Source organism: Enhydra lutris, unplaced genomic scaffold (assembly GCF_002288905.1).
Source record: "Enhydra lutris kenyoni isolate GAN:26980312 unplaced genomic scaffold, ASM228890v2 scaffoldscaffold24, whole genome shotgun sequence".
NCBI lineage: Eukaryota > Metazoa > Chordata > Mammalia > Carnivora > Mustelidae > Enhydra > Enhydra lutris.
This window is the reverse complement of record NW_019154108.1, coordinates 15,473,154-15,492,712: the sequence shown is the minus strand read 5'-3', so window position 1 is coordinate 15,492,712 and position 19,559 is coordinate 15,473,154. Positions and strand designations below refer to the sequence as shown.

General features: G+C 38.0%; 1 protein-coding gene across 1 annotated transcript in view; it reads right to left on the bottom strand.

The window, feature by feature from the left end:
* Window positions 1-19,247, bottom strand: part of LOC111150823 (potassium two pore domain channel subfamily K member 2) — a 211,822-nt gene extending 192,575 nt beyond the window's left edge. The window contains exon 1 of the mRNA XM_022508441.1: window positions 18,846-19,247. Within this exon, the coding sequence (XP_022364149.1) occupies window positions 18,846-18,879 (34 nt within the window). The 5' untranslated portion in view covers window positions 18,880-19,247. The remainder of the gene's footprint in view (window positions 1-18,845) is intronic.
* Window positions 19,248-19,559: the final 312 nt, after the last annotated feature.

The window sequence follows — 19,559 nt, the reverse complement described above, 5'->3', positions numbered from 1 at the left end:
TTTTATTAGGATTTCTGGGGAACACTTAGAAGCTAATAAAGAAGTATTGTGTGGCCGAAGATACTATAAATAAAGACAATAAACAAATTCAGAAAACATGTTTGCAATGCAGATGCCAGATAAGGGTTTAAAAGCTATGATTATATGAAAAGAGCTTTAAAAATTGACAATAAACAGGCAACAATCTAAGAAAATGAGAACAGATATAAATAGGCAATTCGCAGATGAGCACATCCAAATGGCCAGCAAATACATGTAATTAAAAAAAAATTTGCTAATAGGGAAATGGAAAGTGAGCTAACAATAAACCACCACTTTAAACTTATCAGTCTGACAAAAATTTTAAATAGTGGTAACTACTGTCAGTGGGGATATGTGGAAAAAGTATTTTCTGCACTTCTGGTGGAAATGTAAATGGGTACAAATCCATTAGAAAGTAATCTAGAAAAAAAAAAGAAAGCAATCTGGGAACATTTATTAAAATTAAAAATGCATAAATCTTTTAACCCAGCAATCTCTCTCCTGGGTATATATCCATGGAAAGTAACCCTCCAAAACCCCCCAAAATAAAGATATGTGAACCCAGATGTTTATTGTAGTACTCTTTGGAATGGCAAAAATGTATACACAAAGGGGAAAATTATAGTAATCCATAAAACACAATTTATTGTTCATATCTGCTACCCTACAGGGATTTCCAAAAGCAATTACTCCATGAGAAAGGAGGTTGAAAAAAAAACAACCCTGTATAATATGATTTCATTTTTGTAAGGTAAACCACGACAAAAGCATATACACACATGTGTATACATGTACACACATGTATATTATAGGTACACATGGATATATATGAGATCAGGTTTGACAGTCATTAATAGCATTACGGAAGACTACGTATAAGACTGTACTATTTAAGGGTAGGTTTGTACTGAGTGATGTGTATATTAATTCAAGTGGCTGGAGTAGGAGAGGCAAATATGAGAAGAAGGAGAAAGAGAAGTAGGGACCAGAAGAAGAAACAAAAAAGGAAATATTATACTGAAATGCATTATGATAATCTGTTTTACATAAAATTATGTTTGTGTGTATATGCATAGTTTCTGACCTATGTGGGCCATGTATTGTGTGTGTTGTTCTGAGCACTTTATATGTACTAACTTTTTTTTTTTAAAGATTTTTATTTATTTATTTATTTGACAGAGAGAGATCACAAGTAGGCAGAGAGGCAGGCAGAGAGAGGAAGGGAAGCAGGCTCCCTGCTGAGCAGAGAGCCGGATGCGGGGCTCGATCCCAGGACCCCAGGATCATGACCTGAGCCGAAGGCAGAGGCTTAACCCACTGAGCCACCCAGGCGCCCCGCCGCTTCTGCAGGCCTCAGGCAGGTTGTAGGTTGTCGTTAAAATGCACTTTGCTCTGCTTGTCATGGTAGCCTTTGAGTAGCAATGGCTGCATAAGGTATCTGGCCAAAAATAAGTACTAACTTATTTTAACCTTCAAAACAACTCCATGAAGTTCAAATTATTATTATCCTCATCTAACAAATAAGGAAACTAAGAGATTAAATAATTTCCCCAAAGGGACGTAATTATTATTTATAATAATATAAATTATTTTATATGTTTTATATTTATATATATAATTTAGCTTCCGGGCTTGGACTTGAACCCAGGCAATGTGACCCTGACGCTGAAGCCTTAGCTCTTAACCACTAGACTTATCGCCTTGTATGTCCAGGATATATCATTAAGCTAAATATACAATCGCAATGTAATGTGTTTAATATGACTTCACTTTGGTAAAAGAATAAACTCCTATAGATATCTGTTTGAGCAAGAAGAAAGCTGAAGGAGTCTAATCTGTAACTGTTAGTGTATTAGCTCTGGGGGGTGGCGGGGATGAATGCAAAGACAATGGTGGGGCAATTAACTTTGCTTTTATATTATCACTGAAATGCATATGATAAGCAGTCAGTCTCTTAGTGGAAAAAATTAATGAATCACTGAGGTTTGGTTTTTTTTTCCTCATTTAAGGCTTTTTGATATTTAAGTAACATTTGTTCAGTGGGAGTTTTCAGACACGAAAAGCTTTATGAAGGAGGTGCTATTTAGCACAGAGGTAAGATTTTTGAGAGGTCAGAGGAATAATATGAGAAAAAGCTTAGGGCAGCAAACCACAAGTCATCTTTAAAACATATCTTGCTTCAGGAACCTGAGCTAGCACAAGAATTTTTGTATGAAATCGGTGTTAATAAACCTGGAAGACTGCATAGGTTTATAGAGCCTTGAATGCCAGGATTGGGGAACCAGTGTTGCAGGTGCCGAGTCCACTTGCTCAGTGGACTCACCTGCAACACTGGTTACGAACAGAGGCTGTGAGAAACTGACGTGGCTGCTGTGTGGACGCCTGACAAAGCCCAGCCTTGGCTCCAGCCCCCAGGAGTCCTTCACCAAATACTGGCCCTACCCAGGGTTGTTTTAGTGCAGGTGACCCGTCCCCTCTGGTCCAGAGTCCACTGGCCATCCAAATGGGGGGCACTCACCCCATCCGCTCCCTATACCTTCCTTGGGTGCCTCCTGTCACAGCTACTTTGCCAAAAGCCAAACAAACACATGTCTCCAGCCCCAAAGGAGCTACCTTTCCTTTCTCCGGCTTGCTTCCCAGCAACAACTTCACTTGTGCCCTCAGGTGGATTTTGCTGACACAGGCTAGGAAAATCCCCAGGCCCTGGGGACGTAGATTTGACGCTTCTCCTTGTGTCTTAAGGGCGGGAAGGTGTAGTGGAGGGGGAGACAAAGCAAAACAAAATAGAGAGAAAGGTACAGTTTAGGGTGAGCTCTCCGGGATCCAGCATAACTCCCTCAAGGGATCAACGGAGCTTCGAGCAACTTCTCGCATCTAAGTTTTATCCCCAGGATCAAAGTTGCAGACCAAAAATGGTTTTTAGAAATTCGTAATGGTTTTTCGGCCTCTCCCACTGTTAGTGAAAATAGATGTTATCACAAGTCTAGGAGTTTGGTGCTCATTAAAAGACGTTTGCTGACTGATGGCCGTTAGCTGTAATATATACACTTAGCACCAAATCCGGTTACAACGTGCCTGGCCTCACTAACTAGGGCGCTCAGCTACTGAGTACAATCGCTGTACAGTCATTTAAAGTAAAATACTGTCATGTCTTTCCATTCTCAAAATGCTTCAGTGTAAAAAAAAAAAAAAGCTTCAGTGTATCTCAATTCAAACTATAAAATAATATTGAAGTGACACATTTATGGCCAGGGGGCAGATATTAAAAGGTGATTCATTAAGGGTCACCGAACTGACACATTCATTTATGTACAGCTGAGTAATATAGCAGGAATTCTCTTTGTCAAACAGGGGTGCACAGAAATAGAGGGCTGGCTAGAGCCCAGACTCCATGCATTTCTAAGAATAAATTTTTAATCTAACTGTATGGGGGGGAGGAAATACAGCAACAAAAAACAAACTGAGCCTTAGAGAAAGCTCCCGGAATGGAAGATCGGTAATGGGAAAGGGATTGACATGGCTCTTTCACAGTAGCCAGATCTCCATTAAAAAGGACTACTCATAATTTAGGGTCACATCCTTCAGTTTCAAAATCTGTAGGTTGTGGAAAGCCATGTGTACACAACCATAGTGTTCATGTTCTATTATATAACTGGGCTCTTTTCCTTCATTCTTAGTCATTCTTTTATACTCATGTGACTTTACCCCATTGATGAAGCCACTTCTAGACTTACAGCCTCTAGGAAGGAAGGAACAAAGAAGTCAATCACTGACATTTGAGTTTCAAAAGCCGAAGTCCTTATGTAAACAGTAAAGTTGGAAAACTAGTGATGTATGAAATGCAAGTGTTTTTGTTTTGTTTTTCTGTTTCAGAAAACCTAAAGATGATCTGGGCTGGAAAAAGGAAAATCAGAGAGAAGTTGAGGGATTAAAATACCCCTGAATCCTTGGGAAGGGGCCGCATATGTTCCCTTGATCTTAGGCCAAGTCAGGCAGGGGAGGAAGCACATCCCCAGACAGGTTTGGGGGTCCAAGAGGAGCCTGGGAACTGGCACCTGCTTCTGCAGGCCTCAGGCAGGTTGTAGGTTGTCGTTAAAATGCACTTTGCTCTGCTTGTCATGGTAGCCTTTGAGTAGCAATGGCTGCATAAGGTATCTGGCCAAAAAGGGACTGAGACAGAATCAGAGTCCCCCCTGTGGAGAGGGGCTCAGAGATCGGCCCAACAGACCCGATGAGGCCTGATGGTTAGAACAAGGCAGACACAACTTGTAAGGATTCGGTAACCACACTCGGCATAGCAAACGCTGCCAACGCAGATGTCAAATCATCCACGTCAAGGACTTGGACCTCCCAAAGCACCAGAGCCTGGAAGCAAACATGGGATTTGGGAAGGCCTTGAATTGACTGAGAAGATGAGAATCGACTGAAACCATGGAAGTAACCCCAAACTCATCCAAGATTAAGTTTTTACTAAGTAAAATGGAGAACTTAGAACAAAAATTAAATTCACTTTATAGGAAAAATAAATCATCTTTCTTAAACATTCAGGTTGAGAATAAGCTGAGAATCGTACACACTTCGTATGACTCTCTCAAGCATAATTTTTCCACTGTTCAGAGACAGTTGGCCATTACTGTAAAGTTAAAAAATATGTTCTTAATATCCAATATCCAACTATCATCTATCAATGAAAATATATATTCTGTGATTTAAAAACACTTGGATCATTTAAAACTATTTTTTTTAAAGATTTTATTCATTCATTTGACAGAGAGAGAGAGAGAGAGAGAGAGAGATCACAAGTAGGCAGAGAGGCAGGCAGAGAGAGGGGGAAGCAGGCTCCCTGCTGAGCAGAGAGCCTGATGCGGGGCTCAATCCCAGGACCCTGAGACCATGACCCAAGCCGAAGGCAGAGGCCTAACCCACTGAGCCACCCAGGCGCCCCAGATCATTTAAAACTATTAAAATGATTCTGTTTTTTCATCACTATTGAAATGTGTTTGTTTATACTGGAAAGTTAGAGTTTGGCAGACCAAGAGAATTATAAAAGGAAATTAAGAAGTAATATCCTATATATGACATTTTAATTGGAGATTCTTTTCTTTCTTTTTTTTTCTTTAGGTAAGCCCTATACCCAATGTGGGTCTCAAACTCAGAACCCTAAGATCAAGAGTCACATGCTCTACCAACTGAGCCAGCCAGACACCCTTAATTGGAGATTTTGTTAATCCCAATAATTTGTCTGAGTGTATGTGGTGGGATCAAAGAATAAAGTATAAAGCAAATTTTTTTTTTAGAATTCACACATCTAAATGAGTACCATCCTGAAATAATCACACTGGAAAACCACTGAGATCTAAAGGTATTGATGCTGAAAATAGTTTTGGAAGCCCTCTTCTGAAGTTGGCTTCTGAGATAGTATATGAAAAGATAATAAGTGTTATTACTAGGTTTTAACCAATTTGCAAGCTGAATGGCAGCCTGAGAGACTTTTTAAGTCATACTTTAACTTTGATTATTAATATTTCAAGTTTTATATACTTACTCAATAAATTGGCTCCCAAACATTATTAACAGAGTTCATAGCACAAAGCCATCCTTAAAGAATACCCACATTGAAAAGATGCCAAACATCACACTTCTGAAGGGCATCAAATGAACTACTAAAGGCAGAAGTGGTAGAAAATGCATATTCATTCCACAGGGAAGAAAAAGACATTTAACAACTGTCTCAAATGTGGTAAGACATTGTGGTCTTCTTTTTAAAGCAAAACAATAATGTGGTGTCAAAAAAAGAAAAGCAAAAGAGAGGCAAACTAGCGGGAGTGTTCCGAATGCTGAGTATCCGAGCATACCGAGATATAGAGAACACGAGAAGAGACGACCTAGAACATGTCTAAAATCAATCTCTTGAACGGTCTTCCTTCGCCGCTCCTCAGGGGGATTGATTGTATGTGACACGTCTGAATGGTACCTATCCTCACCCTCTGATCCCAGAAGATGAATTGAAATGTTCCAAATGATAATTGGAAATATTATTTTACTATCCATGAGCAGAGTGAGTTTTTAATATTTAACAAACGTGAATCCGTCAGCACTGACCAATCAGAACCGAGGTAGTAAGAAATGAGCACTCGCCAGTAACAGCTGACATTGTCATTCCGGGCAGCTCAACCGAGGATCAGCCCTGCTCATGAGTGTTTCTCAAGGGGAGACATAGCTCCTTTTTACATGGAAATTTCTTTTGTTTGTTTGTCTTTATATGAACTCAGGAAGAAACAGTCTCTAATTGCAACCCATCTTTTGGAAGGTCTATACTTTGTTTCAAAAAAGGTAAAAACACACTGAAAATAAACGATTTTTTTAATTCGGAAGGCTTTAAAAGCAAAGTGATATCACTCGACTAGACAGAACTGGGCCTCCTAATTTTCTGTTATAAATATAAACCTTACATGGTTTACATGGAGTCCAGGTTCTGTAGGAGAAATGTATGCTACATCCTGTTACTGATAAAGTGGAATGGGAATAAAAGGGCTGGTTTTATCATATCCTGAGCACATAGAAGATTTTCAAGTTACTCCAAAGGGCAACAGGTCTCTCTTAGACTGCTTTTCTCATGTTGATGGAGAATTGCGTTCCAGAGGGCTTCCCAGAGCTAGCCAGCTTCATCTCTTCCTTGCAGTGGTCCCTAACTCTCCCTCTCTCTCCCACTTTGCTCTGGACTCCTCCAGTCCATGGGCCCCATAGCAGCAAATTCGATCAATTCCCTTCCCTGCATACAACTTTTCAATAACTTTCTATCACATTTCTGAGGAAAGATCAAAGATCAAAGAACATGTAGCATGACTACATGTTCCTTAGTGATTAGCCCCGAGTATTTCTCCAACGTCATGTTCAACCTCTCACCCTTTCACTCACTGTCTTCCAGCCCCATAGGACTGAGTTCTTTCCACCCACTGGCTGTTCACCTGTACGTTTCCTTGTTGTCTTCATCAACTGTTTCCCACTTAGCCCTCAATTTCAGCTTCCCTCACACTTTTAAAGAGGCCTTCCCTGAATCTCCAGTTAGTTACTTCCTTATCATCATGACCTCAAGGATTTAAACATTGGATGGATTTCAGTTCGTTGCAATTATTATCCTGCTTCCATTTTTAGCTAATAGCAGCTTCTTAAGATTGGGTCTGTGTCATGAACCAGTGACATAGCCTTATGAGTCCTGAGAACTTCTTCATTATATGATATGACAAGATAGTTCCATGTGCATCTCCTACATTTCTTGACTCACACTTGGAGTCGCACATTTCTCAAAAATGTCTTGACTTCTTTTAGTAGGAAAATGGTATAGGAAGACCACAGTTTTGGGGTTAAAGATTCTCATTGCTACTGGGGACTTAGTAATTTTTTCTGGGTTTTTCCAATGGACATGGTTGGGAAATACACGTATACCTATATGTTACATCATACATAATGTATTACATACCTACCCTGTTACGTATGTTCTTAATCACATATATACAGTCTATACACTACATGTGTGTATTTATATATATATATATATTTTTAAATACCTTATGAGTTAATAATGATATTCCCAGTTCAAATTCAGTACTAAAAGTTTTTACTTAACTTATATATTTCCTCTATACCCCTTTTTTTTCCATATCAAGAAACCTGGTTCTCAAGGTCACAAGGGATGATACAGTTAGAATATAGTATAATTACTCATTTGTTTTATTCATGTTGTATGCAGAATAATGTCCAAATAGCAATACTAATATTACCAATAATATGATTACTGAATACATTGAAAATTTTTGTTTAGTATATGCCATCCCCAACATCCACCTATCTTTTTAAAGATTTATGTATTTATTTGAGAGAGAAAGAGAAAAAGAGCACAAGCAGGAGGGGCAGAAGGAGAGGGAGAGAGAATCTCAAGCAGACCCTGTGCTAAGACTCCAGCCTGGCTTGATCTCATGACCCTGAGATCATGACCAAGAGTAGATACTCAACTGACTCTGCCACACAGGTGCCACCCACCTATTTTTTTTAGATTTCTTTTCAGTGTAACAGAATTCATTGTTTATGCATCACACCCAGTGCTCCATGCAATATGTGCCCTCCCTAATACCCACCACCAGGCTCCCCCAACCTCCCACCCCCCGCCCCTTCAAAACCCTCAGATTGTTTTTCAAAGTCCATAGTCTCTCATGGTTCACCTCCCCTTCCAATTTCCCTCAACTCCTTTCTCTCACCACCTCCCCATGTCCTCCATGTTATTTGTTATGTTCCACAAATAAGCGAAACCATGATAACTGACTCTCTCTGCTTGACTTATTTCACTCAGCATAATCTCTTCCAGTCCTGTCCATGTTGCTACAAAAGTTGGGTATTCATCCTTTCTGATGGAGGCATAATACTCCATAGTGTATATGGACCACATCTTCCTTATCCATTCATCCGTTGAAGGGCATCTTGGTTCTTTCCACAGTTTGGCAACTGTGGCCATTGCTGCTATAAACATACCCCCACCTATTTTTAATAATTATACTATACAGATATTATCAGAGCATATACTCATTACATATTATATTCTCTCCTTTTCAATCCTTATTTAACTGCAATTCTATAAGTAACAATACATTTGAGGCTTTCCATGGTTATTCATTGAACAAATAGATAAAGTGCTTTATTTTTTAAAAGAAGTGTTTCAAGGTGTGAAACACTTTGTCTGGTTGTGGGAAAAAGAATAAAGCACTATAATATACATTCATGTAGAATGTCTCAACAAGACCATAATATCAATTTCTCACTAGAATATAGCCTTATAAGTTTTCAGTAATAAGTCAATCTTACTGACTTACAAGTCAATCAGTTCTGTAAGGGAGCCCTGATTTATTGATTTTGAGAGTTCACCCCTGGGTCTAGACCTCTGCTCTACACACTTTAGATCTTACCGTGAGCTTCTTGGATGTAACTGCTACTGGCTTGGGCAAAATCCCTCCCAGTTTCAGTGGATCTTCTCAAATTGGCCTGCCATGCTTTTCAGTAATTATTGTTGACTGCTTCGAGTTTCTCCCGTTAGCAGAACCATCAGATGACTTATTGCTCTTTTCTGTGTTTTCCCATGCAGACCTCTTTTTTTTTTATGATTTTACTTATTTATTTATGTGGGAGGGAGAGAGAAAGTGCAGTGGGGTAGAGGAAGCGCAGAGGGAGAGGGACAAACAGACTCCACACTGAGCAGGGAGCCTGATGTGGGGCTCAGTCCCACATCCCTGAGATCATGACCTGAGCCCAAATCAAGAGTAGGATGATTAACCAACTGAGCCATCAAGGCACCCCCACAGACCTCTTTTTAAAAATCCCCTAGGTACCCAGTACCCAACAGAAACATTAAATGAAGAATATTCCTACAAATGAACTTACATAATTATCATGTGTACTATAAAGAAAAAGTATATTATGCTGTGAAACAAATACTTGCTTCTCATGCACTTTTTTCCTGTTGGGAATGTCTCTCTTGTCCCATCTACTCAAAAGGTTAGAGCTCTATAGCAATAACCAGCATATTTCCTCCTCCTCCTGGGATCCTAGGCACATTTTTACCTAAGAAGTCAGGCTCTACTTGTTCTCTCAAGAACTGGGAGGACTAACTAGCCTCAATGGACATTCCTAAAAAGACTGTGGAAGACAAAAATCAAATTTCTATTATAACTATGTCCCATGAGTCCTAAGTGTACAATTTATCTTTTATATACATCATGCCTAGACTTGGAACACCACTCCCCATACACATAAAAATCTTCTGCCACCATGGGTAAACAGCTTTATTTCCACTACTCACTGTTGGCCAACATGTTTATCAAACCATTTATTTCAGAAAGCTAGATTGTATTGTCTCTGTGCGTCCAGAACCTCAACCCATCCATCATTTTATTAGATGGATCTCTTCCTCTTTCTGGCTCCCTACTATGAACATAAAAATTGAGCTAAATTTTCTGGCAACTAAGACATAAACTTTCCTATTAGATACTTTGCCTCTCTCTTTCTCCTTCCTTTCTGCTATGGCTGAACATCTAAAACACTGGTATAACTTTTAGCGTTTCACTTTCCTCTTACTTTACTGCCTTAATATCCATACCACTTCTCACTTCCTAGGTTCCTCAAGCTCTTACAGCCTCCAGCTGTCAGCACACCATTGCAGTTACTCTCTTGACCACCAACTCCAAAGAACACACTTCAGCCTTTTTTAGGGTCTTTATCTTTACATTAGTTATGGCATTTGATACAGTTGCCCATTCTCTTATAAGTCCCTCTTTTGGCTCCACATACCATTTTCCTCTAGATTCTCACTGCTGGTGTGGCCCGGTATCAGCTTCCTCTCTGGCTCTTCTTTCTCCATCTGACCATTTTATATATATATATATATATAATAAATATATATATATAAAATAAAATATATACAAAAAATCTTTTAAATATATATATATACATGTATATACATATATATGCATATATACATGTATATATATATATATTTAAATATTTAAAAGATTTTTTTTATTTATTTGACAGAGAGAGAGAGAGAGAGAGAGATCACAAGGAGGCAGAGAGACAGGCATAGAGACGGGGAAGCAGGCTCCCTGCTGAGCACAGAGCCCTATGCGGGGCTCGATCCCAGGACCCTGAGACCATGACCTGAGCTGAAGGTGGAGGCTTAACCCACTGAGCCACCCAGGCGCACCCCTGCCCATTATATATCGATGCCATCTCTTTGGAAATGCCCAGCCCCTTCTCAATACACTTACCTCTCCACATTGTTCACAGCTTCATCTATGGATTTAACTAACAATTCTGAATTTTTATCTCCAACTTGCGAATCATATTTCCAATGACCTAATGGGCATCTTCCACCTCCTAGATTTTTGACACCTCAAACTTAAAATACCATGCATCTTGCTTCCTTCTTCTTAATAAATTCACTTAATTCGTTTAATAAGTATTTACTGGGTCTACTATGTACTGAGATTATTCTAGGTACAACAGTGAATTAAAGGGCAAAAAAAAAAATCTGCACTGTGGAGCATTCAGTTTAGTTATGAGGGCTATATTCTAATGATAAAGTTACATTATGGTCTTGTTGAGACATTCCCTCTGAGTGTATATCATATTGCTTTATTCTTTTTCCCACAACCATACAACAATGTGCACATACAATAATTTATTTCACCACATCCACAATAATGGACATTTACATTATTTCTAATGTTCTGGTATTAAGAAATGTCACAGTAAATACCCTTAGATATCTGATGTCATCTGTCTATGTATCCATAGAATGAACTAAAAGCAGAATTTTTAGCTCTGGGATTATGTACATCAGTAATATTCATATACATTCAAAAGTATCTTCCATAAAGTTTGCATCAATTCTGTCACTGGTAATTTACAAAAGCATCTGTTTTCCCACACCTTTGATAACATAGATATCAAAATATTTCCCATACGATTTCCCAATGTTTTCCCCTTCTCTTCCTGCATATGAAATTGAATTTCACTCTATATTTAAAAAATCACTTGTATTTACTTTATATTTTCTTTTCCTTGTGTGTGTTTGGCCTTTTTCTACTTGGTTGTTAGGTATATTCATGTTGGTTTATAGGTTTTCTCTACACATATCTGCATATACATATAATAGCTCTTTGTCCATGAAATAACATATATCTACATATTAACACTAAAAAGTAGAAACAGAAATTTTTGAAAGTATCATTTACAAGAGGTCCAAAAAAGTGAAATACCCACATATAAATCTGAGAAAAAATGGTCAGAGACTACATGAGGAAAACTATAAAAGTGAGGCTAGAAATGAAGCAGAACAAAAGAAATGGATTAGACGACTCAAATATTAGTAAGAAGTCAAATTTCCCCAAATTTATCTAGAAAGTCAACCCTATCCCAATCAAAATGCCAGCAGGATTTTTGTAGATGTCATCCCAGCTGATTTTAAATTTTATATGGAAAAACAAAGAATATAGAAAAATCAACTTTGAGGAAGAACAAATTTAGAGGAACTCACACTACGTGATTTCATGACCTACTGTGAAGCCATGCTAATCAAAACTGTATGTTATTAGTGAAAGTATACACACATAAATTAATGGGACAAAATAGAGTCCAGAAATAAACTTACAAAACTGTAGTGAACTGACTTTTAATACAAGTACAAATGCAATTCTAAGGTTAAAAGATAGTCTTTTCAGGGCACCTGGGTAGCTCAGCTGATTAAGCCACTGCCTTCAGCTCAGGTCATGATCCTAGAGTCCCCGGATCGAGTCCCGCATTGGGCTACCAGCTCCGCAGGGACTCTGCTTCTCCCTCTGACCTTCTCCCCTCTCATGCTCTCTCTTATACTCTCTCTCAAATAAATAAATAAAATCTTAAAAAAAAAAAAGATCATCTTTTCCAGGAATGGTGCTGAAACAATTAGACATTCACATGCAAAAGATACATCCCTTCACCTACACCTCTTACTTTATAAAATATATTAACTCAAAGTGGGTCATGGGCCTAAATGTAAAACATAAAATTACAATCTTCTGAAAAAAGAAAATACCAGAGAAAATGGTTGGGAGTTGGGTTAGAAAAAACATCGTTAGCTACAATATGAAAAACTTGGTCCATAAGAGAAAAAAAATGGATCAGTTGTATCTCATCATAACTAAAACCTTTTTCTTTGTAAGATATGGTTAAGAAAATGAAGAGCAGAGAGTAGAAAATACCTTCAAATCACAAATCCAACAAAGAGTTTATACCCCTAATTTTAAAAGGACTCTCAAAACCAACAATAAGAAAACAAAGATCCAGTAAAAAAAAAAAAAAATAGACAAAAGATTTGAACACATTTCACCAAACAGGATGTTCAAATAAGAAACAGGCAGATGAAAAGATGCCTGGGGCACCTGGGTGGCTCAGTCAGTTAGGCACCTGCGTTTGGCTCAGGTCATAATCCCAGGGTTCTGGGATCAAGCCCCACATCAGGCTTCATGGTCAGCAGTGAGTCTGCTTCTCCTTTTCCCTTTGTCCCTCCTCCCACCCTTGCATGCTCTCTCTCTCTCTCTTAAATAAGTAAATAAAATATTTTTTAAAAAAAGAAAAGATGGGGGCGCTGGGGTGGTCAGTCGGTTAAACGTCTGCCTCCAGCTCAAGTCATGATCCCAGGGTCATGGGATCAGATCAGGCTCCCTGCTCCATGGAGAGCCTGCTTCTCCTTCTCCCACTCTGTCTGCTTGTGATCCCTCTCTCGCTGTCTGTCTCTCTCGTCAAATAAATAAATAAATAAATGAAATCTTTTTAAAAAAAAAAAAAGAAAAGAAAAGATGCTCAATGTCTTACACCACAATGCAGTGCCATTGTATCTTACTAGATCCACTTATTAGAATGGTCAAGAAATAAAAATAAATGAACGAATAAAATGACAATATCAAGGGCAGGCAGGAAGGTTGAGTGACTACAAATCTCTGGTAGGATGGCAAAATGGTAAAATCACTCCGGAAGTTTCCATTTACTATACGACCTGCAATCCCACACGTAGGTATTCATCTACCCTAGAGAAATGAAAACTTAGATTTACACAGAAACCCATGTTTAAAGCAAATTATATGTAGAGCAACGTTGTTCAGAATCACCAAAAACTGCCCGAGTGTTCTTCATGGGTTGAATAAATCAACACACTCTGGTACAATAAAATACTGCTCAGCAATAAAGGGAAACAAAGGATCGATAGACATGACGACAGGGAGGAACCACAGATGCATTTTACTAAGTGAGAGAAACCAGACAGAAAAGGTTGCAAGCTCTCTGATTTCACTTCTATGACATTCTGGAAGAGGCAAAACCATAGAAACAAAAAACAGGTAAGTGGTCCCAGGACCTAGATATGAGGGAGTTTCCATAGGAAAGCGGCATCATGAGAGAATATTTTGGGGGTGAAAGAACTGTTCTTTATCTTGATTATAGTGCTAGTTACAAGACTACACATTTGTCAAAACTCACAGAACTATGCACACAAACATTAGTGGATTTTTACTTCATGTGGATTTTTAAATAACTTAAATATATATATATATATATATATATATATATGTATATCTCAAACAAAAAGCAGTGTTCAGTGAGCAGATTATCTCACCCTGAAGGAGTGAGAATCCTACACCTTTCTCAAAATAAATCAAATCTTAAAAACATTAAGGCAAAGAAGCAAGAACTTTTTCAGGACTGCACTACTCAGAACTCTAAACTCTCAAGGTGTGAAAAGAAATCAGTGCCTTTTGCACGGGACTGTTCTATCCACCTTGACCCTGCACCTTGGGTTTCAAAAGGGGGAAACAGCATGAGGGAAACCAAAGCCTTTGGCATCATACTATGTGATGATGTGTCATCACATCGCCACTAGCTCTGCTGCGCTTAGTCTAACTTAGGGGCCATTTCTCTCACAGGAGGAAGGAACAATCATGGGATACTCTCTGAGCAGTGCCCATGCAGAACCAGGGCAGAACTTCTCTAAGCTTCATTCGATTCCATTCAAATGCATCAAAGCCCTCTCTATTCCACGATTTCTTCTTTAAGCCTACATTTTCATGAAATACCACCAACCAAAACGATTGCAACAGAACGTGTAGCAATGTTAGCCTTTCAAATGAAAAGAAAATCAAGAACTGGGTAAAAAGAGTCTTGCACACACAAAGCTACTAATATGAAAAAAAATCAACACGTTGCATTTCCAAATCACCTTGTGGTTGACTGTGAGATAGTTGGATTCTACTGCTATATGGTTTTTCTGTTTTTCTCTTGTACCTGTAAATTGTGGTTCCTGCTGGCTAAAATCTTCAGTCATACCAAGGAAGACTTCTGATTACTAGACTTGAGTCGACAGATAGACCTATGCCCTGAGTCTCAGAATCTATGCCTGCAAGATGTAGTAGCTGACCAGCCTCTGAGAAGCTATGGAGCAGAGTTTTACGTGATGCTGTCACCTCATTAACTGGTATACATACAATTATTATATAACATTATAATAATTATATCTATAATATAAATAAAATAATATAAATTGTATAAAATCCAATTGTCCAGAACCATATTATTTCAGCCAAGCAAGGTTGCCAAGGTCACAACTTGTGGCCTTGACTCCTTTGTAAAATAAAAAGTTTAAATGAGTAGATATGAACACCTTTACTCTCTTGAAGTGTCTGGAATATATTGGTAGTGGAGAAGACAGGGAATTGCAGACACTCAGGTTTTTCTGCACACTTGACTGAGGTTGACCTAATTGCACTAGGTCTGCTCCGTGTGTGTGTCTGGTTGGTTGGGTCTCTGTGGAAGACACAATGCAACCTAAGTGTTAATTACCGCTTTAGTTTAAGGCTCCCATTAAAGCACGAAAGAAGCAGATGAATTATATATTTCTGGATAAAAATCAGTGATTGTCATAAAATCACTAGACAAAGTATGCTAGATGCAAAGTCTCTTTTCTCTATAGTCAACATTCTCCCTAGACTACTCTGCTTCGTTCTGCTTTATTATTCATATTATGCAGCAAATGAAGTAAATGTAGCATCCCTCTCTGCTTTAAGGATGAGAACAAATGAAATAATATATGTGGAAATCCTTTGAAAATAAAATGGCACTATATAGATGCAAGATAATATTTTCTTTAATAGCCACTGCTGACATCTCCCAAATACATGGTAACTTTCCACATAGGAAATCTGACAGCTAGATTGTTACTTCATAGCTGTGATGTGGAAACATTGCTTAAGCCAGTTTCAGCCATAGTGTAAGAATGATGGTTCTGCCAAGTGCTTTGCACTTGTAACAAATGAACACAATAAATCAAATCATCAAAATACACTGTCCACATAAAACTTTGGTTTCTGTAGGCACTATAGAAAGATGTCATAGGAAATATCTTGAAGATGAACATTTTCAGTCCTTAAACTCTCAAAAACACCATTTCTGCTGAGAATGATTTTGCTGATTACGGTGGGTTCCCTAAGATGATTAGACACAGGATGGAAGGGAAACTTAATTAATGATGGCCAATCCAGTGTTTCCACTGTCTGAATCACTGAGGACTACAGACAGTCAATCAAATTGATTTTACCTCCTCACATGTTTAAATCATCTTTTAAAAACTTTGTTATTTTTTATTTGTACATTCTGAGCACCTTACTCATTCTTTCATTGCACTTATAGGGACTTTGCTTACCAATTTTCTTATATTAGGAGCTCACTAAGTGAAGAATAGATAGTTCCATCGAGCCTTATCTTTGGGTAGCATTTAGCACAACCAAGGAATTTAGGAATTATTTTAAACAGCTAGAATGACCAGAACTGCTTCTTCAGAATGGCCCCAAGATCTCATGTAGGTTAGCCATCCTACCGCACTCTCACTATAGGCCAAGCATGGCACAAATTGTCTCATTTAATCTTTACAGTAATAATTCCAAGGAGGAAGAATTGTTAATTCCATATTATATATGAAGAATCAGAAACTTAGCGTTTGAGTAATTTTCTCCAGGTCACATAGCCTATAAGTAACTGGAATTATGGGGTCTGGAATTCCAAGAAACAATTGTCTGACTCCAAATCTCCAAGTACTTTTCTTTCCCCTCTATTTTGAATCTCCTTTCCTATATCATATCACCAATGGCAGGGAACTCATTTCTCTTGGTATGGCAAATCTTGCATAGTTCTGGGTATAGATCTTTCTGATATCAAACAACTAACTAGAAAAAAATATATCACGCCATAAAAATTCAAGTTATCATTTGTCATCAGCAACTATATCCCGATCCTTCTGGAGGGTGGAGGGGTTCTAAGCTGACATTTTCCTTTTGAAGATAATCCTCAAAATTGTAATCATTCTATCATATATTACTGACTTGGCTTTCGTCAAATAGTCATATGCCTTAGGACTTCTCTAATGTTACATCATTTCTTGATTGAGGTTCCAGAATTCTACATAATAAATCCAGATGATGTTACCCTGAAAAAAGTGTGGATGATAACAAATCTTCTAATTCTTAAGAGAGCTTTGAAATGATTCCTATAGAATGGCTTATTCTAATGAGAATTATATTCTGACAGATTTGTCTGTATAAATCATATATAAAATATACCTCTAAGTAGGAGACAGGACTGAACTGTTAATGGGATAATTTAAGCTTATCCAAATGCTGTATATGATTACCCCGAAGTATTTTACCTTGATGATAATTGCTGCTTAGTTACAGTTCCTGTCAGTTTCTACCCAAAGGATTCTACCACCACTTCTAACAAGATGGGGTAAAATCACCTGTACAGCATTCTTGTTACTTATAATAGCAGAAGGACATGTATTCAGTTTAACAATTATCTATGGCATTATTATCTGGCATGGTAGAAGATAGAGACGGCAGCTCTAATAAAACTACCTTACCTCTCTAGCTCTCTCCCAATCAGTGCCTTTCTCCGTGTTTTCTGCTTCTCTCCTGTCACTCCAGGAACACTTGGTTTGACTCCAAGAGTCTCTTCATCCACTTGCCTCTCAGTTTATTTTCATGCTCCTTACACCTAAAAAATGATCTCCCCCATTTGAGGGTTTGGCCAATGTCTTGGCTTACCCACCAATCTTCAGCAGAGGGGGCTCCAAATTAGCTAATTACAATTCCAGGGCTACAAATTAACACCTGGAAATTGCATCCTAATTGGAAATCAGCTGATATTTTATATACTGAATTGCTCCAAAAACTTTATATCCCTTCAAATAAACAATGAGTTGAACAAACCCTTGTATTTGAAGAGAAAAACAACCAAGAATAGAAATTGATTAGAAATTTCATTTTTAAAGAAATTCCTTATTGGAAACAGTAATGCAATGTAACCTCATTATTATGCAGTTTCTGTTAAACAAAATTCAATCACATTCATGGATAAGTTAATAAAATAGAATCCTAATATGAAATGATTACTGTACAATCAAGACATTTGTCCTATGACCCAAAACCAACATATATACATTCAAAAACTTCCTAATAAGTATGTACTCTGCCAGGCACTAAAGATGGACTTAGCTATGTTGAATATTTACATAGGATTATGCTACTGATGAACTTGATTTCCATTTCCAAGATCATAATCCTATTCGAATGGAGTGAAAAATCTTACATAGAGACATCTAAACAATTTTTTCAAACAATACTACTCACCAAATAAATATGGAAATGTAAAAAGAAAAAAAAGTCTTCATTCCCAGGTTTTAGTGTAAACTATCAGAGTTTTTCTTCCCCATTTCTAAGATTCTGAGCTATCTCTTCCCTAGTAAACAAATAAGATTCACTGAGAAAATAACTAATATTCTAAGTAAATTGCAAATAACATGTGTCAATCTATATGTGGAAAATTGATTACAAGATGAACTATAACATGAAACCAAAGCAAAGACAGTTTAAATGACCAGAGTCCAAATGTAATGGAATGTGTAGATACTCATGTTCATCAACTTTGCATTGCCAGAATTAAGACATCACACAATAAAAGCCTGATATAACATGCCTATTATATAAAACATGCCCACATGAACGTGCAATTTATTTCAGTGTTGCAAAGTCATGGAAAAAGTTCCAGTTACTAACCCCCTGTTGGAACCACCCAATGAGTTTAATTATAGACTTGTCTAGGAAGACTCCCTACATCAAATACTCGCTTGGAAATCTACTCCATGTACTCCAGAAAATTTGAAAACAAATGAGATACGTGATTCTTGCTAAGATACTTACAGTAGAAGTTCCTTTTTGCTTGTGGGTTCATCATTTGGGGATGTTTTCATCAGGAGTCATCATGCTTTTGATCTTGAATGCTGTTCTTCCACCAAGGTTTCTTGTCCGTAATATCCAAAACGGAGTCACTTGTACTAACAAGCCATCGTCCCATACTGTTTCCTTTCTTGTGTGAAAGTTACCCTGTAGATCGATTTCCTGTCCAAAAACACTCCAAAATGAACCAATGCTGCTGTACGCCAGTGAAACGTGCTACTCCAATACTCTGTCTTAGCAGTTTGGTTCAGAAAGAGATTTCCTGATTGAAATGAGGAACTAGATCCCAGTTGTTCCAGGGAGCTTAAAAGACAGACGTTTCTTCCTCGTGAAGGAGCATATTAAGATTTGCCAACGTCATTTACTCTCACTAGTCTGTGGCTTGAGCACTATTGCCCACGAAGCCTCCACGGACTGCCTGAAGACCCTCCCGATTGCCACGGTAACAATATCCCAACTAGGTTTTAAAATCAGGCTTAGTATGCTTTGAAGTACATAATGTTTTCCATTCCTGAAAGGACAAAGAGATCTACATTGTCAAAGTTTATTTTTAAGCTCATGTGCTTGCTAAGTGCAGTGGCGAACAGGCTTTCCGTGCCTGTAGTGCCATTGCTGGAACCTATTAATGCAAACAGATGAATTGCTGGCTTGCTTCCACGGGGGCTTTTCTTTCTTTCT